At 49.0% G+C, this 24,160-nt stretch overlaps 10 protein-coding genes across 10 annotated transcripts; 7 read left to right on the top strand and 3 right to left on the bottom strand.

Moving 5' to 3' along the window:
• Positions 1-1,498: 1,498 nt before the first annotated feature.
• On the top strand, positions 1,499-2,400 carry FSUBG_1514 (plant PR-1 class of pathogen related; the record flags this gene model as incomplete). Its single annotated transcript, XM_036679189.1, has 3 exons — positions 1,499-2,103; positions 2,153-2,223; positions 2,276-2,400. The coding sequence occupies 3 exons, from the start codon at positions 1,499-1,501 to the stop codon at positions 2,398-2,400; spliced, it is 801 nt and encodes a 266-aa protein (XP_036542988.1).
• Positions 2,401-3,145: 745 nt separating this feature from the next.
• FSUBG_1513 (thermophilic desulfurizing enzyme) lies at positions 3,146-4,751 on the top strand (the record flags this gene model as incomplete). Its single annotated transcript, XM_036679188.1, has 4 exons — positions 3,146-3,271; positions 3,320-3,638; positions 3,690-3,807; positions 3,860-4,751. 4 exons carry the CDS (start codon positions 3,146-3,148, stop codon positions 4,749-4,751), a joined length of 1,455 nt encoding a protein of 484 aa, XP_036542987.1.
• A 1,279-nt stretch (positions 4,752-6,030) lies between these two features.
• Positions 6,031-8,899, top strand: FSUBG_1512 (uncharacterized protein; the record flags this gene model as incomplete). Its single annotated transcript, XM_036679187.1, has 4 exons — positions 6,031-6,144; positions 6,228-7,511; positions 7,696-7,982; positions 8,044-8,899. The coding sequence occupies 4 exons, from the start codon at positions 6,031-6,033 to the stop codon at positions 8,897-8,899; spliced, it is 2,541 nt and encodes an 846-aa protein (XP_036542986.1).
• Positions 8,900-10,733: 1,834 nt separating this feature from the next.
• Positions 10,734-12,207, top strand: FSUBG_1511 (uncharacterized protein; the record flags this gene model as incomplete). The annotated part of the gene is made up of 5 exons (XM_036679186.1): positions 10,734-10,925; positions 10,967-11,333; positions 11,385-11,502; positions 11,554-11,624; positions 11,672-12,207. The coding sequence occupies 5 exons, from the start codon at positions 10,734-10,736 to the stop codon at positions 12,205-12,207; spliced, it is 1,284 nt and encodes a 427-aa protein (XP_036542985.1).
• A 396-nt stretch (positions 12,208-12,603) lies between these two features.
• FSUBG_1510 (phosphoglycerate mutase family) lies at positions 12,604-13,428 on the bottom strand (the record flags this gene model as incomplete). Its single annotated transcript, XM_036679185.1, has 1 exon — positions 12,604-13,428. One exon carries the CDS (start codon positions 13,426-13,428, stop codon positions 12,604-12,606), a length of 825 nt encoding a protein of 274 aa, XP_036542984.1.
• Positions 13,429-14,187: 759 nt separating this feature from the next.
• On the bottom strand, positions 14,188-16,119 carry FSUBG_1509 (Arginine metabolism regulation II; the record flags this gene model as incomplete). Its single annotated transcript, XM_036679183.1, has 1 exon — positions 14,188-16,119. The coding sequence occupies one exon, from the start codon at positions 16,117-16,119 to the stop codon at positions 14,188-14,190; it is 1,932 nt and encodes a 643-aa protein (XP_036542983.1).
• A 926-nt stretch (positions 16,120-17,045) lies between these two features.
• FSUBG_1508 (uncharacterized protein) lies at positions 17,046-18,221 on the top strand (the record flags this gene model as incomplete). The annotated part of the gene is made up of 1 exon (XM_036679182.1): positions 17,046-18,221. One exon carries the CDS (start codon positions 17,046-17,048, stop codon positions 18,219-18,221), a length of 1,176 nt encoding a protein of 391 aa, XP_036542982.1.
• Positions 18,222-18,562: 341 nt separating this feature from the next.
• On the top strand, positions 18,563-19,564 carry FSUBG_1507 (uncharacterized protein; the record flags this gene model as incomplete). Its single annotated transcript, XM_036679181.1, has 1 exon — positions 18,563-19,564. One exon carries the CDS (start codon positions 18,563-18,565, stop codon positions 19,562-19,564), a length of 1,002 nt encoding a protein of 333 aa, XP_036542981.1.
• Positions 19,565-19,820: 256 nt separating this feature from the next.
• FSUBG_1506 (uncharacterized protein) lies at positions 19,821-20,798 on the top strand (the record flags this gene model as incomplete). The annotated part of the gene is made up of 1 exon (XM_036679180.1): positions 19,821-20,798. One exon carries the CDS (start codon positions 19,821-19,823, stop codon positions 20,796-20,798), a length of 978 nt encoding a protein of 325 aa, XP_036542980.1.
• Positions 20,799-20,859: 61 nt separating this feature from the next.
• On the bottom strand, positions 20,860-22,655 carry FSUBG_1505 (multidrug resistance; the record flags this gene model as incomplete). The annotated part of the gene is made up of 2 exons (XM_036679179.1): positions 20,860-22,064; positions 22,112-22,655. The coding sequence occupies 2 exons, from the start codon at positions 22,653-22,655 to the stop codon at positions 20,860-20,862; spliced, it is 1,749 nt and encodes a 582-aa protein (XP_036542979.1).
• Positions 22,656-24,160: the final 1,505 nt, after the last annotated feature.

Raw genomic sequence — 24,160 nt, 5'->3', positions numbered from 1 at the left:
ATAGATCAACGTCATGGAAGATACTCAAGAGGACTGCCAAGACAACCAGTCTTAATGTTTCATGACGTATTTATTTCCCAAATAAATCTAAATTTCCCAAATAAATCTAACCATTGGAGGCGATTATGCGATACCACTTTTTGGCAATCGGACTGTTCATAGCCTTCGATGCATATAATTAAAAGCTACATCTTGACAGCTTGTTCTCGACAACTATTGACTGTCTGAATGACTGGTCCGACTGATGCTTTGAGCAAACCGTAACATCCTAACAAGCATGGTTTGCCCTTGGCAACTTCCGCCAAAATGACAGTGATAACCCGGTACTCACCGCGCGTTCTCGATGAGTCCCATTTCAGCCTGAACTGACAGAACCGGCACGCATCAGACGGATCTGCAACTGCCGTCATAAGACCTGCTCCACGTACCTGGAATTCCCCTGCGTCAAGACTCTTTAGACCAACGGCTTCAGCTCTTCCGTCCTGGGTAAAGCTGGCGACTTTATGTTGCCCAAGGTTTGAGTGGCATTCCTTGTTGGCGGGCACGGTGGGTTGCACAGCCCAAGGACAGCAATGTAATGGATGTCTCACATATGTGAATGACGAATGCGCAGCTCGCTTGGTCTGCCTTTTAAGTTTAGACATGTCACATCGCGCCCGTTATTTGGTCGTTGAGATTTTGAAACGCTTGTAGACTAGACCGAGTTTGAGGGTGACGCGGTCGTTGGAATGCAGATGTTCCGAGAACGGCCAAAGCCCATCACCGTATTCAGATGACACCTCCATTCTGCATCCATTGAATACCGTCAAATGGGCAGGAACTCAGATCAAGATGATGTTATTGGTGGAATTCTCAGGAACTTGGAGTGATGATTTCATGAGCATCAGCTCTCCAGGTCTGCGGATTCCTCTCCGCTGCCAAGTCGAACTCTATCAGTGCAACAATTTGCCTCAGATTTCCCAGAGAAAGGTACCGAAGAGCGTTGGTAATGGAAAACAATTGCATTGTCCCTCCCTTGCATTGTTTGCCGGAAAATGTCACTTATTGAATGCTTTAACAAGGGATTGTGAGAACCGCTAGTCGCAAACATCTGAGACATCACGATCTTGATCCAGCATAACTACCGAGGGGCCAAACCACTAAAATGCATAACTCCCAAGCATCGAAAACAGAAGGATGGCGTCGGCAAGGCACCTCCACAAAACCTGGAGAGAAATTTGGCTTTTGCCCCTGGGTACTTAAAGTTAGGTTTAGCATCATAAGTAAGGGTCTTCAGGGTCGCCGATCTCACGGATTGTGATCTATCCGCAACTCAGTCCCATCCCCGCCACTCATCGACGTCAGATAAGTTCCCATCTTTAGGTGACTGGATCATCATACAAGAAGCTTTTTGAAGTTTATATAAGGACCAAGGATCAGGCATTCTTGAAACATATTTCCAACCATCACGCACAGAAACACATAATCTTACACCAAGAATCTTCAACTACCAGGCAAAATGCATTTGTCAACTCTTTACCTCCACTCTTCCCTTCTACTTGCTTCATCGTTTCTCTCAACGGTGATTGCAGCACCTTCCAACAAACTCCTGGACACTGAACTCTCTGTCAATGGCTTTGGTCTTCAAGACGAGAGCGGAGACTCTGATGGTGTTTCCGCAAAGGCCGAAGTCAGCGCTGAGAATGACTACAAGGTCCCCAGTGACTACAACAAGCCTCGTGTCCTAGAGGCTAACATTGACGTTACTCGACTGGGCCTTGATCCCGTCATCTATTATCCCGATAGTGAGAGTGAGGATACAGAGGTAGACGATACTGAAGAGAAGCGCGGCATCTTTGCAAGACTCTTCCCTAGGGCATTGTCTTCCGATAAGAAGGAGGCTCTGAGCCGTCATAACGCCGCTCGCTCCAAGGTCAAAGTCAAGGCTCTCGTGTGGGATTCCGAGCTCGAGTCAGCTGCTACAGCTTACGCAAAGAAGTTGGCCAAGGCTGGTAAGCTACAGCACTCTGCAGGAAAGGACCGCCCCAACCAGGGCGAGAATCTTGCATATGCCTGGGCAAGCAATGGATTCAAGAACCCCATCACTGCTGGTACTCAGGGCTGGTACGTCAACTCTCTCTTAGCATGATACACAACTGACAACAGGGCTTAGGCTCAACGAGCAGAAGTACTACAAAAGAGAGACTATCCCCAAGGGTAACTTCTCAATGTATGGCCATTACAGTAAGATAATTAACCCGCCTCACCTCACTATACGTAGCTAACTGTTTGTCAGCCCAATGTGTCTGGAAGACGTCAACAAAGATCGGTATTGGTGCCGCCAAGGATTCCAAAGGTGCTTGGTACACTGTTGCTCGATATTCCGGTCCCGGCAATGTCGTCGGCCAGAAGGCTTACTAAAGAACCAAAGATTGTACCAAGAGGACACTCCTGAATCGAATATCTGCCTGGGGCAGTTGAGAAGGGACTTGGTGGACATTTCTGGCGAGCGCTGACCTGATACCTTCTTTGATTCATACCGTTTCATCGAAAGCGGTTATATGTATTACTAATAGAATACCTCACATTCACTTATGTGTCATGAATTATGTTAAACAAATTGAATTGTTCAAGCCGTTGCCTTATCTCTTGTCGTATTGCGTAACTGACCTTGGCTTTCTCGAGTGCTAGGAGAAACAAGTCAAGCTGACATCTGGGATGGTGTTGATGTGTGTCGCAGTACAGCTATAGATACATAGCTTTATGCTTTTAAAAAGATAACAAGTATTGATGCTTTTTATTGTTCCCTTACTTACAGCTTGTGTCCTCAACATACGGTAATTAATCTGGAGTCCGTTGAAGGCGCGGGGTCTCACAATGATTGTGACATCCGTTATCGGGATCACGCAAGAGTCTCAGCAAGTTATCGTTCAATCTAGATCCTGCTATTGCCGAAGACGTGATCATTCGTATCTTAAGTGGCATCAAAGATACGAAGGCGTGATTGGCCTTGCGGGGTTTCGTTAACATAAATATCGAAGCGATTCGGACTTGGAATAGGCTGGCATTGATACAGATCAACTGACAGCCATTGCAAATCTTCCATCTCCTAAGCATTTGCAAACAATCTGTAATTTTGAACTTGCTTATTTCTTTTGTAACCATCATGGCGCACAACCCAAAAACGAACGGGAGTGCCACCGACAACAGCAACAATGATGCCAAGAAGAAAATCATCATCAATGCCTTTGACATGTCAACGATTGGGCACTTATCGCCAGGTCAATGGAAGGTTAGTGCCACCAACTCTTTGTACAGAATTGATGCTGAACACAAACAGAATCCAGTAGACAAGTCAGCCACTAAGCGCGATCTTCAATACTGGATCGACTTGGCTAAGCTGCTTGAGAAGGGAGGTATCAATGCGCTCTTCCTGGCAGATACCTACGGCGGTTATGACACTTATGAGGGAAAATTGGATAACTGCATTCGCCGTGCAGCTCAATGGCCCATGACAGATCCAACTATTCCCATCAGTGCCATGGCAGCTGTGACGAAGAACCTGTCTTTTGCCATCACTGCTTCAACATCTTTTGAACCACCATTCCTCCTGGCAAAGCGCTTCTCATCACTCGACCACTTCACCAGAGGAAGAATTGGTAAGTACTGAGTGTTAAAATATAATACATGAGGGGCTAATCATTCGAAAGGCTGGAACATTGTCACCAGTTGGAAGAAAGCGGCTTTCAAAGCTATTGGCCTGGACAGTCCTATTGCACATGACGAGAGATATGAGCAGGCCGATGAGTACTTGCGTGTCCTATACAAGTATGTCAAATCTCTATGGCTCTCAGAAGACTTGAAACTAATCTTAAGTCAGACTCTGGGAAGGCTCTTGGGCAGACGATGCCATCTCCCCTGATCCAGCGAAAGACAGCTATGCGGACCCAGACAAAATCAGGACCATCCACCATCATGGCAAGTTCTTTGACTTGGATACTCGCCATATTGTTGACCCTTCGCCTCAACGTACGCCATTCTTATTCCAAGCTGGCACCTCATCAGCCGGTCAGACGTTTGCGGCAACTCATGCAGAAGGCATCTTCGTATCTTCCCACTCACCCAAACTGCTCAAGCCCAAGATTCAAGCAATTCGCGAGCAGGCTGCTGAGCTAGGCCGAGATCCACAGTCTCTCAAGTTCTTTGCGACCTTTACGCCCATTGTTGGTCGCACTGATGAAGAAGCGCAAGAAAAGCTCAAGGAACTACAAAAGTACGCCTCGACAATTGGCGGACTAGTTCTCGTCAGCGGATGGACTGGCATCGACTTGTCCAAGATCCCGCTCGATCAAGAGCTCACCTCTGCAGATTCTTTGGAACAGCACAAGGTTCAAAGTCTCCTCGACGCATTCACTGTCACTAGCGAGCATGTTCCAAAGTGGACGCCAAGGGTCATTGCCGAGAAGGCTGGCATCGGTGGACTTGGCCCAGTCTCTGTTGGAAGTCCTCAAACTGTTGCTGATGAGATGGAGCGTTGGATCGAGGAGGGAGATTTGGATGGATTCAATGTTGGCTACGTCACTACGCCTGGGACCTTTGAGGATCTGGTTGAGCTGTTGGTGCCAGAGCTCCGAAGAAGGGGTTTGTATCACGAAATACCTAGTGAAGGGGGTCATACTCTGCGAGAGAACGTCTATGGCATTGGCCAGTCTGGACTTCGGGATGATCACACTGGGTCAAAGTACAAGTATGATGTTTTCAAGGAGGAATAGTCCCCAGTTCGTAGCATATAGGTTCAGCCGCTGGCAAAGTCTAAGTCTATATTGGCTAAGTAGAGTATTTGTGCACTCCAGACGGCAGAACACAATCCTCGACCTAGCCCAAGGCATGAGAATCCAAACTCCGTGACCTCGTCTCACAGTAATATCTTACCAATCCTCAGTTTTGTAAGCGCTCGTGATCAGAAGGTATCCGCCCTATCCGAGGATTCCTGGACGTGAGAGTGATTCAGGAACTGTTCCATTCATCGTCGCACGGTCATTTACCATACATTTCCCACAAGTATTTCATCATCTCTACATCACATTCACGAATACTTGCAGGAACCGGCTGACAGTAGCTTTGCCCCGATGAGGAAGTATAGGGCAAAGGTTGGAGATGTTAAATGGATCCGATTGTTGCTAAATTGTGATGTCACCAAGCACTGAATCTTCAACAAGGATTCAGTGGCCGTTCGGCCGCCTGGTGGCAGCTGCCCCACCTCTTTAGCTACTGGAGGCTAACTAACGTGAGGGTGCAGAAACACTAAAGTTACAGAACCTTGATGCGTCGATGGAACAAGTTTTGCAACATTATGCCTCCTTTCCCTACTCCTGAATCAGTTCGAAAGCTTCTATCAGATTCTTATGACAGTATCCCCCAGAGCTGGTCAACTAACAACAGGCAATTGTACATGAAAAGACGGTTTAGAAACTATTTGGGCTTCCTTGGACTAGACCCGCTGTGACTGACGCAGTTTGCGTTGGTGCTGATAGCGCCTATATGTACAGTTAGTTCCTGGCGGGGCCCACTCGCCACGTTGCGCTGAAGACCTGTCGTGCCCGACACCCCGAAACTTTCAGCGTTGAGTGAGAGGGGTTCAATACAACGGCTCTTGATGGTCTCATTCGCTGTCATGGCATTTGTCAAGCAAGTTTCAGCATGATCACGATCGACCAAGATACAACGGATAGTTATAATGCCGAACGGTCTTTCACATGCGTTTAGCTTTGAAGGCGCCGATTCTCCCGGGGATCAGCTCATTCACTGCTGAATCATTGGTTAGCACCTCGCCAACACCAACAAGCCTCGGCACTCAACGTTTGTGAACGGTGGGACTGTCTGAGCGTAAAATGATCCAATCAGAATATTCAATTATTTTTTTTATCTTGGAGCTATTCACTGAAGAAAACAGGGTAGGAACACCAGGTGACATTCTCTGCAAATTTCCATCAAAAACGGTCAAAGATCCCAATGTAGAGTAAGTAAATACAAGTACAAAACACCATCGCCATGAACGAAAAGCATACGAAAAGTCGAGTCGCTATCATAGGCACGGGTCTCGCCGGTCTTAGTAGTGCTTATCTCATTAAGGGAGACCATTATAGGGTGACGTTGTTCGAACAGGTGCGCCACGTCGTCAACGACAACCGAGATCCTTCGCCCTGGGTTTGAATCCTCTCGCTAACATTCACGCTTCGTTTCTTCAGGGCGACAGAATATCCTTCGATTCTGCTTCTGTTACGATCAAGAACGAGAAATACGACGATGCCGAACGAATCGATCTGCCAATGCGCGCGAGCGCTGACGGCTACTACCACAACTTGATGCGCATGTATCAACATTTACAAATCCCGCTGCATCCAATCAAATTCCTTTTTGTCTTTGCAAAAGCAGCCACGAGCGTCGACGGAACTGTCCCAGTCAAGGGAAGCGATAACGAGGCATACTTCATCCATGCGTCCAACTTGCACCAGACACCGCCGCCGTGGCCCGGCAATCGCGGTGTGATTGCGCACTTTATCGAGATTGTCTTCCTGATTGTGTGCCAATTCTGGTTCACCATTGCGTGCTTCCTCGTCGCGCCGTTGAAGACCACATCTTCCGGATACAGCGAGACCGTCTCCGAATACTTCGATCGCATACGTTTACCCCGACGATACACATCGCGTTATTTGCTTCCGCTTCTGAGCGGTGTAGCGACGTGCACACACGAAGAGCTGCTCCAATTCCCCGCGAGCGACGTGGTCAACTACAAGAAGCTTTCGCATGGCAAGCAGCATTACGCTGTCTGCGGCGGAGTCTCGCAGGTCCAGGCCAAATTGACGGAAGGGCTGGAGGATGTCAACCTCAATAGTCGTGTGATTGAAGCTGTGCCTCAGGTCGATGGTACCGTGCTGGTTCGCTGGCAATCTACCGTTGACGCATCCGGGCGCATCCACGAGCAAGTCTTTGACCGCGTTATCCTCTCCGTCTCTCCTGATGTCGCTGGCCGCATCTTCAAACCGCTGGGGTCTACATTGGCGAAGCTTCCGACTCGTCAAGTCGAAAGCTCTGTTTTGAAGCCGGAAAAGGCGGGAATCAGCGTCGTCGACACCGACAACGAAGGTTCCAGCCAATCCATCGCTTGTATGCACCATTCGAAAGACACATCAGCAGCCCAGGTCTTGACCTTGCGAACGATGTTCAACGATGTGGGAAGCCCTCGCACAGAGGCTCTTCACGCCATGCCCAGCGGAGTCGTTGTCAGCACATGTCCGCTACGCGAAGAGGCACAGCCAGAAGCAATCAAGAAGGCCAAGTTTACCAGAACTCTCAGAAACACAGAGGGCCAGGCCCTCGTTCAGAAATTGCTAGGGGAATCGGGATCGAAGAAGAGCGAGGATGGTGAGGCCATGGCTTGGGTCAATGGACAGGATAATGTGTGGATCGCTGGTGCTTGGTGCTGGGATGGCATGGTTCTGCTGGAGGGATGTGTCGTGTCGGCCATTAGGGTAGCTCAAGATTTTGGCGTAGTGATTCCGTGGGAACAGAATTAATGACCAATAACGACTAGAATAATAGATGAATGCAGATTTCTTTTCATTATCACCTCAATTGCAATAATCTACTTGCTTTAACTGCCGTAACTTTGGTTGATTTATTCTGGAATTAGTCATTTAGCGAAGTTGTAGTCAGTGGGTGAAATCAGTGCGTAAATCGAGCGACCGTGAAATGTCACCATCTTTCTTCATCACATTCAACAGCCGTGAACTCACGGCGCGGACCGCAATCGCTATCGACACCATGTTCTTCGATCAAGACAGTTTTGGCCTTGGCTTTGCCGCAGGGCTCGTCACGACCCTGGCCATCGCTGGTATCATTGCTTTGGTGGTGATGCGAATGAGCGATATCTACGGTCTGGGACACTGGAAGCTCAACATTACGACGCGACCACCCTCCATGTGGATGAACGTTGGATACTGGTAAGCCCAGCCACGTTTTTCTGCAGCCTCTATCACACATCCATTGACATTTCTCTCCCAGGAAAACTCATACAGGCGAGCCAATTAACACGCTCCCCGAGGCTGCCTCTGCGCTGCTCGAACAGGTTGTGAGCGCGGCCGGGCTGTCGGGTGATGCACCTGGTAAAGCTAGTCCTCGCGGTTCCCTCGCCATTCTAGATCTGGGGTTCGGATGTGGTGACCAGACTTGGCAATTGGCGAGGACGGCTACGGAGCAGGGCTGGAGGGATTTCCGCTATGTTGGGCTTACGCTCAATGATGCGCAGGTCCAGACGTCGCGACGCAGGATTTATCGCGAGCTGTCTGAGGCGGGAACCCCATTTGATGCGGAGGCGTTCAGTCTCTTCCGCGCCGATGCCGCAAAGCCGCAAACTTGGAGTCCCAAGATCAAAGAGGCTGTTTATTCACTGGCTGATGAGAAGTACACGGAGCGATGGCTGCTTGCTCTCGACTGTATCTACCATTTCTCTCCGTCCCGAAAACCCGTTCTCTCACATGCCGCCAAAGAACTCGACGCCAATTACATGGCATTCGATCTCCTCCTCAACGAGAAGGCCTCCACCAAGGACATCTGGAGGGCTAGACTCATCGGAAAAATGATGGGCTGCCCACTCAAAACCTTCCTCTCGGAGGCAGAGTACAGAGATCAACTGGTGGAGTGCGGATATGACCGCAACGAGATCACGATTAAGGAGATCACAGACGATGTCTTTTCGGGCCTGGTCAAGTTCCTCGATCGCCAAGACAAATTGCTAACAGAATACGGCATCACAATGGGCGGCTTCAAATTAGCAGGGAGATTGTTCAACTGGTTCGACAAGTCCCGTGTCGTAAGAGCCGTGGTCGTCGTCGCTCGCACCAAGAGCAAGACAGGATAGGGTAACAAACAGCACAGCGAGCGACGTAATCACAATTACCCAAAAAGCGACATTAATTAATTAGCATTCACTCTTGTCACGTTTTACTTTTGTGCAGTGCAGTGCATCCCACCTTATTCTTATTCCTAATCCTGGCCCTATATCCGCGTGGGCTTCTGCGTCCCCTCCCCTTCAAGCTGTTTTGGACACGCGTGGTTCGGTGTGGGTTGCTTTACGATGACCAGTGTCGCTTTTGCTTGCCCCGCTCTCCCCCACTCGCTGTTCCTGAATATCGAAAAATAACGTCGTTTTGTGAGCGATTGGTAGTCTGTGTTTCACTAAACGGTCTAATGGTCGATGCGCAGACGGACCTTGGGATCCCAGGAACCACAGCGCTGGAATCGAGGACCCGCGGGCTAGGCTAGGCTATGAGCTGAAGCAAGACAGCCAGGGTGTAGGTTAGGTTAGTGATGCTCGCGAGTGAGGCGAATACAGTGACATTGAATGAGGAACTTTGAATCGGGGTCGGACATTGGAACTTCGGCCGATAACCTTGTGGACAGTTTGTTGTGTACAGTATGTGTCAGTGACCGTACGACGGGAATCGCAGATAGAGTGATTGGCTCCAGTACAGATGCATCGTTAAGCAAAGTTAATCGCTGACATGCTCCCTATATCTCAGCTTATAATGTTCCTTTCAATCTCATTAATTTGCGGAATGTTCTCGGCCCCGGGCTTCTCAACGGTCCTCGATCCACAATCAGTTTTGTTCCCCGGCGCCAATGTGATAATCTACCGATCCAATGCAGACTCTGGGCATCACGTCACCAGGATCATAGGTACTCAAACAGGTCACGGACAATGATCGCATTTCTCCCCCTCTTCCTTGATCAAGCCTGCCCCGCGGAAGCAAAAGAAAGCATTGACCGGTTTAGTTAGTGACATACCTACGTACATACAGCCTGGAACCTTTCTCGTTCTTCTAAAAACAAACCACATGGCCCGCAAGGACGAAATCGTCCAAGCGTCCTTGTCAGGGGTGGCCACCCAAGGGTTTAGTTAAACCACGTATAGGAAGCCTCGATATATTGCCGAGACAGGGGCCTCATCCTGCAATAGGAATCACTTGGTCGTTTCACTTTTTATCTGCACTAGCTGCACAACGAAAAGAGACAGACTAGACAGAGAAAAATCCACTTGACGACCCCGGACGATAGGCAGGCCTTATTTTTACGATTTCTTCGGGCTGATAGGCTCTTTTAGAGCCCTGTACCGTGTGCGTGAAACTGCCTTTTCGTGATGATCGTGTCAGGTCCGTGGAGTTCGTTTCCGACAAAGCAACATCCTGCATCCCAGACCCGATGGCGAAAAAGCATAACTCATGTTTCGGTAGATATTAAAAGTGTTTTAATGGCCTGAGCTGAGTCTATTACGTCAATTTCGGGTTTCAAGAAACAGAAAATAAGGAAAGTCTGTCCACGCGGCATCTCCGCCAACGAGGCCTTTAACTTTTCGACATCGAACATGCTCGCTCACTCACCTCGCGGCCCCAGTGTCCAATTAAGGTAGACCCCGTCCCGTATTAGTTTGCCAGGGTCACTTACCCAAGCGAGTGTTAGGCTTATCCCAAGCAGGGGCGGACACATCTCGCGAATGCTCGTCACCCAGCAGGACCAGGGGGTACAGTACTGACTGGGCTGGTCCAGAATCCTTCTTTTACGTTTGTGGCTCCCCCGATTTTTTCTAGCTCTTCTTGATACCTCTTCTGTTTTATTGTTGGTTTCTCGAATCTGTACCTGCATTCGCCAAACGAAACATCGGGTATCTTGTTGCCGCCGAGGAGGAAATGTGAGCGATGAAGCTAAGGCTTCGCGACGACCAAGATGACGGACCCGTCCATTCCTTTGTCAATCCCTATGTCGAGTTGAACGCCGGGCTGTGGTCGCTGTTTGCGGGAGCGACCTTTTTTCTGTGGTTGAGGTTGTACGTCAAGATTACGAGGAGACATGGAATGTGGTACGACGATTATATCCTTCTGGTATCATGGGTGAGTACCCGTCCCAGCATATCGAAGCTGCATCCTAACAGCCCCAGTTCATTCTCCTCGCCAACAATAGTCTCATCGTCTGGGAATTCGGAAACGGCTATGTCCTCAAGGACTCATCACAACAATGGGACGACAAAATGCACATACTCATCAACATCTCGTCATGCGGAACATTGATCGGCCAAGCGTTGACAAAGACAGCCTTCGCGGTAACACTATTACGAATGAGTAACCGCTGGCAGAAATGGATCCTCTGGTTCTGTATTGGCAGCATGAACGCCTACATGATCGTCAAGGTGTTCTTCCAATGGGCCAAAGTCTGTGGCAAGGAAACCTACGACAATTGGTATCGATTCGACTTCTGCTTGGATTCCAAGTTCCGAAATGACTTTAAGGAGGGTGGCAACAGTGAGTGACCATGGACAACGAGATGTGCAGGAGGATACTAACGGGGAACAGTCTACAACATAATCATGGATTTTGTCTTTGCATGCTTCCCTTGGCTTATCACGAGAGGATTGGAGATGAAGAAGGCTGAGAAGATTGGCCTTTGCTTCACGATGAGCCTGGGAATGATGTAAGTCAAGAAGGAACAACGCTCAAGGACATATATCTAACTCCAGTCTAGTATTGCTATCGTCTCAGCTATTCGTGTCAGCTGGAAAGATCAAGGAAATGGTCGTGATGCCTACTACATCTGTAAGTCGTCTCGTCTCAGTTTTACGACCTTTACTCACACATTCCAGGGCGCAACGGCATGTCACAAGTTTGGTACTCGTCAGAAGTTGCTGGAACAATCATGGTGCAATGCATACCCATTCTCCGCCCCATCCTCAAAAAGTTCCACACATCATACACCTCCCGCCGTCTTGACTCCCAGACCGGCGAACGGAAAGGCTCTGGCTGGACATGGACACGCAGCAGCAAGCACATCTCCACCGGCCCCCTAACACCCGGTCACCCCCCCATTCTAAACCACAACCCGGACGGCATGGAACTACGAAATATTCCTGAAGAGCAAGAACCAGCAGAGTTCGACTTCTGGGGCAAGAATGATCCGCCTTCGCCAGATGATCTCGAAGATGGAAGGCCTGATATCAAATACAAGTTCAACAGGGAAGAGATGAAATTTACAAGAGATGATAGCTGGCCCCTTGGAGGTGAAAGCGAGAGTGCAAAGAGTGCGAGAAGTATCGAGTTGGCACACTCGAATATGGGGTTGGCTGTTGAACACGAGGCTGCACAGCAGGGACTGTCACCACCACCGCCTCGAAGGACATGAGAGAGGCTCAAACTGAATTTTACTTGCTTGTATAATAATAGGGTTAGAACATTACTTAGACACGACGTTATGTACATATCTTTTGTCACTCCAATTTCATACTTGCATGCAAATGGTGATGTATAAATTTCATAAAAAGGTAGAAGATGTGATATCAGCATTATCAACATGATTATCATGCGCAGTTCTGATACGTGATTTGGACCACTTATCCCGCTTGTAATCCGAAGAATTCTCGTCCTTTGGGCCGGTGAGAAAAAGCAATTATTCTATGTCTAAAACTCGGATGGCATCTACCCGCTCACACTGCTGCTATATCAGCTTTTCAGTTATTATGCTCTCATCCACCTCTTCTATCATTCCTCACATGCAAAACATAACCATCTGCAGTGCATCTTACAACCTTGAATGTTCCTGCATCGGCATGACCGACGCTGTTTCTAGGTATCTGATATCCGGCAGTCCCTGGTCAACCCAGCCAACCATGGTCTTCTCGTACAACCGCCGTTGCTCCTCTGCCGAGGGAGCGGGACCCATCATGCCGCGAGCCAATCTGCTCTCCTCAGTCTCTACAAGCCAAGCATTCTCGTCCCACTCGTCGTTTTGAAACACATATCGCCTTGTCTCGCAGTTCTTCCAACCTGTACCGCATCCAGTGGTGCTGTTCTCCCAATCGTTGCTGAAATAGTGCATGAAGCTTCCGTGAGCAACTAGAGCAATGTGAATGTCCTCGTTGGTGTCTTGACTCAAAGCCATGCCCTTTTCTCTGAGTATTCTTCTTACTGTGCGAGCACGTGCTGCGCAGGCACCTGTGACAGGACTGTTTGGCCCATAAAGGTTCTTATCATTCCAACCCTCGGGTACCAGACTCAGGTCAACTGGCCAATCATTCCGCAACGTCATCTCCTTGAGAAGAGCAGGATCTGTTCCGATATCGCAGCCGTGATCGGAAATCTCCTGTGCCTCTGGGATAGCAAGAATGTCCTGTGTCTGAATGGCATCATCGAAGATTAGACTCGTTGTGTGCAGGGTTCGCATCATAGGCGATGATGCGATGAGTTTGAACTTGGACTGATCCTGAAACGAGGCTTTTCGTCGTTCGACGCATTGTTGTTGGCCAAATGGCGTTAGTGCGGGGTCCCTCAGGTGGAAGAACTCTTCACCCAAGTTGTGATAGCCCTGGGCGTGTCGGACTGCGTGGATGATGATTTTGCCTGACATCTTGGTGTATTTGTATATATATGAACCTGTGGAGAGATGTGGAGGAGATCAAATCCATGGGATATCCATTTTTTATATCCAGAAGATATTTACTTGGCCACCAAGTGACATCAATGTTTTCGGCATTATTCATCGTGTAAAAATTCTTGACTCGGATGCCCCATCGAAGCGCGTCAAGGCTTGTTAGTGCGTAACCCCGTTTTGGCAATTGACCACGAAAGATCTGCAAACGTGGCAGATCTGCTCAACGTCACAGGCCGTGAGATTTCAGGGCGCCAATTAATAAGCTGGCTACGGCGCTTCGGTTACTGTTGCATTAAAATTTAATGATGGCTCTGTAACTCTGTTTCAGGGCGTACCGACTAAACTTATGCTCTGGCTTGCGTTCTTGAGCCACCGAGGAATAACGTTTGAGAAGGACAAGTGCTTGAACATAGCTTGTAGACTGGCCAGAAAACCTTGTACAGGGGTGCTTGTCACCCATTCATCGGCAGTGGGTATCAATTGGTGTTACTTTACGGCATCCAACTCCCGAGTATCGCGCTCGAGCTTCCATTTTTGTAAAAACACACGACGCATCTGACTTCTCTCTGCGGGGAAAGACTGCATCACGTTGGGGTAATTCAGGTGAATCCACGTAAAAGAATCCATAACGTGGGCGAGCGATTGGTGAAGCGCACGCATCGACGGAACGGCATGACTCCGATGAACGGGAAGCTATGGCCACGTCACAAGCGTTATCGGCATTTCGGAGCCTATTCATAGTAACATGAAGCTATCACTCATACTTCCCAGTGCCGTTTGATGCCACTTGATATTAGCACCCTCTCTCTTCCGCAAAGCCCAGAGCTCTTTTACGAGATGCGTAATCTGTGTCCAGATCGCTAGCTCTGATCTCTCCTCAAAGAACGCGAGAGTCCGAAGCATTCGCTGCTGCATTATCGTATCGCCTGTCTCAAATGCTACAATAGCAACGGGCCAGATCATTGGAGAAGACCGTTGACTTGTACATGCAGGCAGAGCTTCAAGATGGGTGAGTGATTTCTCAACAAGCGGACGTACCGCATCCATTGGCATGTCCTTCAGATTGCGTTTCATATGAATCAAGGCGGCGTAATAGAAGATGCAGCCGTGATGGTATATCAGATCGGCATAGTCTTTTGCCGTTGACGTCTCAGGTCGATTAGGTGCCGACAGATATAGTTCCATCTCTAGTCGGTCTAATTCATCGACAGAAGGATCACTCTCAGTCGAAGACCGTTTCCGCATTTGAAGGGCATTCATTGCGCGGAGACCTTCGTACACTGGCTGAGGAAGACCGAAAGACTCATACAGCGTATACGGCTCAGGCTGAGGACCAAAGTCGTTGGCAAATTTCCAGTACGAGGTTTCATGGCTATCAAAGAGTAACTGCGCTTGTACGACAGTGGCCATACTCCGAAACATCTGGTATAAACTTGAAGCTGCGTCACTTTTGTGCCAAACCTGCGGATCGATATGATTGACCCATTCAACAGCGCCACGGAAGTGCAGCCGCCAGAATGTCGTCGGCAGCGTCACGGCCTCGTTGTAGATACATATGATGATGGATGCCAGCAGTGATACACAATCAGCACCGTTTTTGGAAAGCTGGATGTTTTTGGCTAGGTGAGTAATGCCGATATTGTGGTGTTCTAAAGCAACATTCTCAAGAGATCCTTTCGATTCTTCGCACTCTCTCTTCTTAGCGAGATGGAATGCTGACGCTGAACAGATGAAATGAAACAATGCAGTAGCGCCTGTTGACTTTTCCGAGTCTGTGCGACTGCCTTCCAGAGCAATGGGCATCATTGCGCTCCGCAAAGGGTTCAAGTGGCCAGGTACCGGGGCCAAACAGTCGCAGAGGTTTAGGGTCCAGTGCTGCAGAAGCTCGCAGTGAAGAGCCGGATCAGGAAGGATATCGAGATGACGTGTGATCTTGCGTTTTTGGCCTGGGGTATCGAGTGGAGAGGATGTATGAGAAATGAGCTCTGATACTCCAGGTAAAGGCAGAGAGCCTGCGCTAACATCGCCGAGGCTTACGGGCGTTGAGGTACTTTGAGTATTGATGCCGTCTTGAGGAATTGGGTTCTGGTCGAACAGATGCAGCATGGGAAGTTGAGGCTGAGCAGTCTGAAAGGAGGGATATAGAGGACCTGTTGTCAAGCCTTGACCCAAAAGCTCATATGAATGGAATATCCGGGTGTTCAAATGACCAGTAAAAGGACCTTGGTCGAGAGGAAAGTGTTGGTCGAGGAAGAATGGCGTATTGCTAGATTGGGGTTCTGACGGCAGATCAGAAGGTCCCTCATTCTGAGGACCGTCACCATTGTCACTCTCCTCTGGACCATTGGACGAATGGCCATCTTGCTCGGAGAGACTCTCCCCAATGGACTCCAAGTCTCTCGACTGGCGTAGTCTCGCCGCAGCCTTTCTCTTCCTCCCTCCTCTTCTAAAGGTCGTCGGGTTCCTCACCGAAGCCCACGATATCCTAACTCCATATCCCTCGCACTCGACGCCCGCCTTCTGACAGCGATTGCATTCCGGTTTGGCTTCGTCACATTTCACATGCTTGGCACGACATGTCCAACAGCCTGAGAAGCTCTTGGTCCGGGGTTTGCGGGGCTGGCCCGATGCTGTTCTGGCGGGAGAACGGGGTGGATCATCCGACATTACTGGGGTCAGATCATGCCGATGCGTAGGTAACGTTATTATGGAATGTAGTGATGAAAGGATGAGGTTGAGTGATGAAGTGCCCAGAATTGGTTTGTCAACGCGAAGCTGAGATCACGCCGTGGTTGTGAGCCTGTTTTGGAATAGCGGATCGAGTGCGCTAACTTGACTTGACCTGGGGGATGCCTCCACTGGTGAAGAAGAACTGGGGGCTGGGAATAAAATGGCAAATTGTGTCTATCACCATTCATCAAGCAACGCGCCATGTATGGGCAATGCTGCGGAAGACATCCCGAATATCCTTTTGGGTTAATGGCTTGTCAGGCGAAGGGCGTGGGCGGAAGATTCACGCAGCTTGATCCCGAATGTGCCTGGCATGGTCCCGGAGGGGAAAACCTCGCGCTTTCAAAGCAGATAGTCACATGCTGAGCCTTTGAACGAACAAAAATCTAGACCCTAATAAGATCTAAATTAGGGATGTCCAAGTCCTCTTGCTCCACGAATTCCCACTGGTAAATGCTTAATTCTGCTGTGTTTGATGCTTACTTTAATCCAAGTATCGAAAGCTGCTGAACTCCGCGGTCGATCTCTTGACCTGGAGATGTCGGTGTAAATTGCCATAAAGGGCTTAGTGTATCTGCCAAGCTTACATCGAATCATCACGAAAGCTCTTCTTGGCAATTCGAACCGGGCATTGATTGAACTGGTAGTGGTGGATCTCTGTCACCATGACCGAATTGTTCGTCTACAATAAATAAATAAATCGTATGAGCAATACTTCATTCTTCATCCTGCTTACCATTCAATCTCAAGTATTTATAATCGAATTCCAATATTAAAACCACTATTCTACTCTTCATTTCTCATTCCCCAGATATTCTTGACCTGCAAAAGCCCGGATTATCATCAACTACCGACATCACATCATGACAGGCCTATCCCAGTTGATCAGGCCACAGTCACTAACTCCTCCACTATTCAAGAAGAGATTGCAGAAGTCACCAAATCAGCCTCCTGCATCTCTCGATTGTCAAATTAACACCTCACCGATCGTTATTGTGAATGACGACGCTACTGATGGCTCTACTATCTCGGGCTCACTACTATTCAACGTTCAAGAGGCCATCGAAGTTGATAGCCTCTTTGCGACATTGCGGGTTCATGTAGTTCACAAGAAGCCTTTTAAGAGAGCGTGCAAGGCGTGTAAACACCAGATGTCGGAGCTCAAGCGCTGCCAGTTTATCACAACGACGATCTCTCTGGACCGCAATAATTACGCATATCCCTTCTCTTACCGAGTACCGAGTTACGTACCTCCTTCCATGGATACGTCCCTAGTTTCTGTCACATACGAATTCCAAGCCGTAGCCTCCATGCGGCGAACAGGATCACAGTCGAAATTACCAGAGACCATCACACTCAAGCGCACTCTCCCCATCGCCAGATCAATACCAGTGCCTGGCAAACCCTTTTTATTAACTCGGATATACCAAGCTGCTGGAATCGAGGTAGACTGCAGTTTCGATCCTGTCCTTGACCCCAATGGCAAGAATTGCGTGAAACTCACAATGAGCGGCCTTCGAAGCTGTCCCGACAATAGAGAGGACATTCAGTTCTGGCGTGTATGTAAAGGCACTTGGATGCTTCAGGAGAACACCAAGAACACAGCTGTGGCTTGTTCGCAGCACGCACAAGAACATCAAGCAGAGGAGAAGAGCCATGCACAAAGGAAGACAATTACTCTTGGTGAATCTTCATTCTACGATGGGTGGACCACGGACGACGCGACAGGAACGCTCAGCATCGAGTTTCCCTTCTTTATCAAGAAAGCCTCTAGGATCACTCAAGATACCGGCGATGTCAGTGACACATCGGTCACCCATTCCCTGGTACTAGAGATACAGCTGATGAGGGAGACATATCCCCAGGGCAACCCGACTCTATCTGTCAGAAGTGGAGTAGGCCGGATTCTTCGATCTGAGCATAGGGTCGTGCTGAGTGATTATGTCAGGCCTTCGGATCATATTGAAGAGGAGAGCTTACCCTGCTATAATGATGTCCGGCCTGGACCGCCACTGTACCAGGAGAAAGGTTATGAGTAGTTATGATGTAGGAAAGGATTATTGATTGATTCCTAAAGCTTATAACGCCTCAACGAGACATATCAAGCCAACACACATTATCTGAATCAAACATTGAACATGGAGAGAAAGGTAGTTGAGAGTTTCATGGTGTATAGCGTAACGATACCCATTCATTTACTACACATACTGTCAATTCTTCGCACTTATGATTAGCGCTAGAGTAAGTGCATGTAAGGTCGGTGATTTCTTCTTGGGGAACAGTCGGATTTTTGTGGGTTGGTAGCCTAAACCCCATTTCACCGCTAATCACTGCCTGTAAATTCATGCTTCTTCACCCTTTGGCTTGACAAGCAAACACAATGACTTCTCCGGAGCGGCGGTTATCTACGGGCGGAGCAGCACCATACAAAGTATTCATTGGAAAGCCCAGCCATGGCGAATTCAAGGACCATGCAGGTCGTCATTACGATGTTGTCGCGAGTCGAGCTGGCCCCAATGCGGCTATCGTGAAACTCAGCATTCAATTGTACTGCTTGGGTGAGCCGAAGTTCGATCCCCACGGTATGGGTTCTTCTCTATTGCATTCCGATGCTGTCGTGGGATGGGGTAATGCTCGTAACCATTGGCCGCGTATTGATGTCTATACGGGATTAGACACCGTGGAAGAATGCATAGAGCATCACCGCCGCGAGAAAGCGTTTCGCAAAAGGGCGATCAAGAAGATGAAGGATGAAGCTGTCATGGGATTGTCGGAAGCCGAGGCAAAAGAACGGTTGGCCACAGAGATACAAGGAAAAGAACCTCTTCCGCATATCGTGCCGTCTTGGTGTGAATCGGCCAGATTTGTCGAGAATAGGTGGTGGGACGGAGATCGTTACAGGAGCTGGATCTTCGTCATACCAACTGAAAGATCCTCCTGGGAAGACGTTATAGACCATGGGCTTCTGCAAGTCAAATTTGACCTCGACGTCTCTCCTGCCATGTTCTACTCCGAGTCACCGACGTTTGGACTTACTGCGGAGGGAGAGGAAGGTTGGGTCCTCGTGGAAAAGACTGGCATCGAAAACCTCAAACCTGTTAAGATTCTACACCTCTGCGCTAGGGAAGAACGTGGAACATCAGAGAGCACCCCAGGAAGCGACAAGACACTCTTTAATGCTTGGTATGATGCGACAATGCAGCTTCGGGATTGCACTTATAAGCCGACAGGATGCAAGGGTTGCCGTACCAATGAGCCACAGGATTTATGTGAGCAGGACATGGATGAGCATTTTAATGATGAGGATGGGCAGTGCGTTGCTTGTAGAAGGGAAGAAGGGGAACACAATACTCAACATGCCTTGGATGTTGTTGGATTTTGAAGCTATGCTTAATAGTCAGTTCGGCTTTCGCCAAGACACCGAGATACTGCCCTTCTTACTGATACATTCTATTTACATAACTATACACTCAAAGTTAAGATGTTCAGCCTCAAGTTTAGCCGGATGTAGCGGATGTTTCTCAGACTCCTAAATTCTCATTATTACATAGATGACGTCAGCAATGCTGACCGTGAGAAATAAATAAAGGGCACCGGCATCTAGCTTCTCCTCTCTCCTCTAAAACCTCAAGATCATCATGGCAGACCAGGGTACTCCAAACTTCGATTTCATCCGCTTGGAAACCAAGCCAAGTGCACAGCTCTCCTACAGCTTCACTGCTTCTACAGGGACGAAGCCTAACCCAGCTCTTATTGTCTTCGTCAATGGCCTCGGCGCACCACAAGCAGGATGGATTGCAACAATGAACAAACTCAAGGAACTTCCTCCTCAGGGTCTTCCGGCAATGTTGACATTTGATCGCTTCGGACAGGGTCAGACTACTGATCGTGATCCCAACGATGAGGGAGCCGCTGACCCAACTCACGCCCATGACTGTATGGCTGTCGTTCGAGATATTAGACAGCTCATCACACAGATCTTGAAAGAGAGGCTGAGTATCGACGATCCAGATAGTTCCAGGCTTTTGCTAGTTGGAAACTCAATAGGATGTGCTCTGACTCGTCTCTACGCCGCTGAATATCCTGGCACCGTAGCGGGAGCCGTTCTTCTCGACAGCGTCCTGACGGACACAGACTTCGTCTCCGTCTTCCCTGACCCAGATGCTGAAGGCTTCGACCCTGCCAGTCTCCCACCAGGTGTCACAGCAGACAATCTACGGGTTGCCCGAGAAGAGACCGCGAAGCGCTTTCATCCAAGTGTTGGCTCCAGAGAAGGTCTCAGCCGAAAGAATCTTACTCAACTCCTTAGCCACTCAGACTCACCAGCTCTTCCTAAATTCTATGGCGAAAATCCTTATATTACTGTTCTGGGCCATAACTTCAAGTACTTTGCGGAGCGTACGGGAACAGACTTCAATATTCCTGGAGAGGCGGTACAGGCTTACATGAATACTTACTGGCACCGTTACAATGAGGGGCTGGCGAAGTTGACGAGCCCAGAGAGAAGTCAGGGACCTATTCAGGTGCCGAATGCGGGTCATTTTATTCAACTTGATAATCCGGAGTTCGTGGCCGAGAAGCTGCGCGACATGTTGCAGAAATTGGCCGAGGCATAAGCTGATACTTTCTAACTATAAATACTGATTCTATCTGGGAGCCTCGATGTTGGTTGTCCATCTAATGCGTGAATGCGTACTTGCTCTTCGCCCTTATCTTGTGTCCATAGAAGTACAGCACGTATGGAATCGCTGCCAATACGACCGCGAAACACGCCATGATAGTCAACGTGTAATGTGTACCCATGTTTTCGTAAAACGGGATGCCCACCACCGTCATCCCTCCAGCAATCATATAACGCGTCAGAGACACGAATGTTAGCGCTGACGCCGAGTATATCTCGTAAGAATCGATGATGTACATGTACACGCAGATAAAGATACCCGTGACTCCGTATCCGAACAGAACAACAGCAAAGATGGCGGACCAGATACTGATGCTAGAGTAGTTTGTCCAGCCAAGCCAAAAGAGCGAGATGGGGATCGCAGCAGCTGCGCCGAGCATGGCGTACCAGAGTCGTATCTCGGGCTTGAAGTGGCCATCTCCTTGCTTTTGGGTCGCTCGTAGTGTCTTGCGGTAGACGATGGGGACGAAAGCGAAGTTGATCTGTGTTCCGAGAAACATGGCGATGAAGATAATGTTGGCGAGTCCCTGGTCAAGACCATACGTCTTCTCAAAGATGTACGGCCAACCAACAAGAAAAGTGAACAGTACGATGTATAGCACACTGATGTATAGCGTCATGGCGATAATGATGGGTTCCGTCAGCATCAGGAAGGGCCTTGTCATGCTGACCTTCAGTCTGCTGAAGAGACTAGCATCTGCAATCTCATGCTGGCATCGAAAGCGGTCGTCTCCCGTGATCCTTCGATAATGAGCAGCTTTCCATTGCAACAGAAGCGGACCGTAAGTCTCTGGCATGAAAAGCACGACCAATACAAGAACAAGACCCGATGCGATGAGCATGGTCCACTCAGTCCATCGCCAGCTGACAGCGCTTGACGGCCCAATATAAGCGCCCATCACAGCACCCAGCATTGGACCGCCAAAGCCAGCGACGGCATAGAGAGGAAAGGTCCAGGTCTTTTCAAGACTATTGTACATGTCTGCTATAGAGCCTCCGGAGCAAACGAGTGGTGTTGAGGCTGAGCAGCCAGCCAGGAAGCGGAAGGTGATCTGGGCACCGAAGTTTGGCGCAAGTGCCGATGCCATGATCCAGATCATGAAGATGGCCATGGAGAAGGTGTAAACTGCGTTTCTGCCAAAGGTCTCGGAGAAGGGACCTGCTATTAGCGATCCGAGACCCATCCCAACCAAGTAAAGGCCTGAGAATGTTAGCTTGTGTTGCATACTGAGAGAGTGGAAAACATACCTGTCGCGAGCGATTCAGCAACTTCGCTGACCCCAAGTGACTCTGCAGCTTGCGGAAGGACAGTCGCATCAATTCCGGATGCAGCTCCGACAAAAAGAGCAATGACGGAGATCTGCAGAGTCACACCAATCCGTCTTGCGATAGACCAGTTGTGAGGATCAAGAGGATCATCAGGGCCCTCCCAACCAACCACGAAAATCTTTCCATCATGGCCTTTGTCGTTCTTGTGATCCTGAACATTGATTCCCGTGAGGACTTGACCCAGAGCGATACCTCCGGACATGCATTGTCGAATAGTTTGAGCCGTCACAGTCTGCTGCAGCGATTGCTCGGCGATCTCATCGCTGGAGGCACAAGTATCGGCTTCCGTGATCGGCGGTAACCGTCCAGCATTGGGCTCATCCTTTCCATTCAACGACTTTCGGCCAGCTTCAACATCGTGTGCAGCATTCGGCGCCGTATGCTGTCTCGCCTTGCCGATATCGCGATCAATCTGCGCTTGAGCCGCCGCGCCAGCCCTTCGATACTGTAAAAGCGACTGCATCTTTCTCTGCCCAAAAAAGTGCAATGTGAGGGAGGCAGCTTTGCTTCTAAAAATTACATTTTGGCGAGATTTGTCACGGAGATAACGGTAGCGGGCCGAATAGTTTGGCGAATTCCCACATTTAGACGGTAGTTGGGCGTTGAGTGCGTCATACGTTACCAATGACAATTTGGTGATAAGAAGAAATGGAGTCGTCCCGGGCAGATCTTTCCGACTAAAGATCCGGAAGTAGATCGGGAATACGATTGATCCCGTTTCTCTCGGACAGAAGCCCGGTCGCTCAATTGAATTGGCCGTCGATTACCGAGGTCGTATTGGATGTCATTGGCGATATCACTTTTCGCATAACGTTAGCAAGGCTTCGAGAACATTGTCGGGGAAGTGTCGAGTAATTTCCGGTGACTGAGACAGGGAACAAAGATTTGGGGGGGAGCAAGTCCTTCAGCCTTGGCGAGCCATCCTGAGAGAGGATTGTAATGCTTCAAAAATAACAGGGTACAGAACCTCCTGTCCAGATGGATGCATTGCCAAACATGAACGGGCGCGAGTGTTCTATCCCTGGGTATATAATACTCAACCGTATAAGATATTTTCTTCCAGCAATAAACCGAATTCGAGTCTGAAAAGCGAAATAAAGAAATCTCAGCAGACGGAATGTGAAGTCCAGGGTATGGCCTCATGTCACCAAATTTGGAGCGGCGGTTAAATTAATATTGGAGAAGCCACTCTCCGCATCATATCACATCACATCAGTTCAAACATTTCGACGCAAACTGTCAAATCGGAGTTTTTAAATGGCACAGACCAAGAGACACAGTCTCTTCAATTTCCATCCTCGGAACAGATTGAGTCAGTTCGGTTCGACATTGGGAAATAACGTCCTGTCGCACGACTCTAAACTCTTCAGCGGGTATCCCACCAAGCCACCCGGTGTCAGCATTCACTCCGAACCAACAAAAGCCGGTGGCAGGGATTAAAGACAAGAAGAAAAAAAAAAGACGAAGGATTCCAGGCTAGACAAGGGAAAAAGGTTTCTACGCGCAGGATGCAACGCACACTCAGCGAGGCACAGCACATAAGAACGGTGGAGAAATGCAAATCCGCGTACGTACTCTCTCTCGAGTCTCGTGTTGGTTGGTTGGTCGTGAGCTGCTGGCAAATAGCAACCAACAGTGGCTGGACACCTTCAGTTAGCGGCCGGGTCTGCTGCCGCTTTAGTTTCCCCTGCCTTTGTAGCGCTTCAATCAGCAACTTGCCAGAACAACCTCTTCCCTGCTGATGCATCCAATCTTCGTCTGGTCTTCTCTTCGCCTCTGCGAACCCGAGGGATGTCCCTCCCACCAGCTGAGTGCGGAGGGATCCTCAATTAAATATCTCATCAAAGCCAACTGAAACATGCAGACAAACAGTTCAGCTTATTCTGTCACTTTACCCCCCAATGCTCCCCCAAAATAGACGGATCAATCAGTCCACTCTGGGGTACCCCCCCCTTCGCTAAACCTGAT

The sequence above is a fragment of the Fusarium subglutinans genome (assembly GCF_013396075.1).
Source record: "Fusarium subglutinans strain NRRL 66333 chromosome Unknown NRRL66333_c0000008, whole genome shotgun sequence".
In the NCBI taxonomy this organism is placed as follows: Eukaryota; Fungi; Ascomycota; class Sordariomycetes; order Hypocreales; family Nectriaceae; genus Fusarium; species Fusarium subglutinans.
The sequence above is the reverse complement of the archived record's forward strand: the minus strand, read 5'-3'. Positions and strand labels throughout refer to the sequence as shown.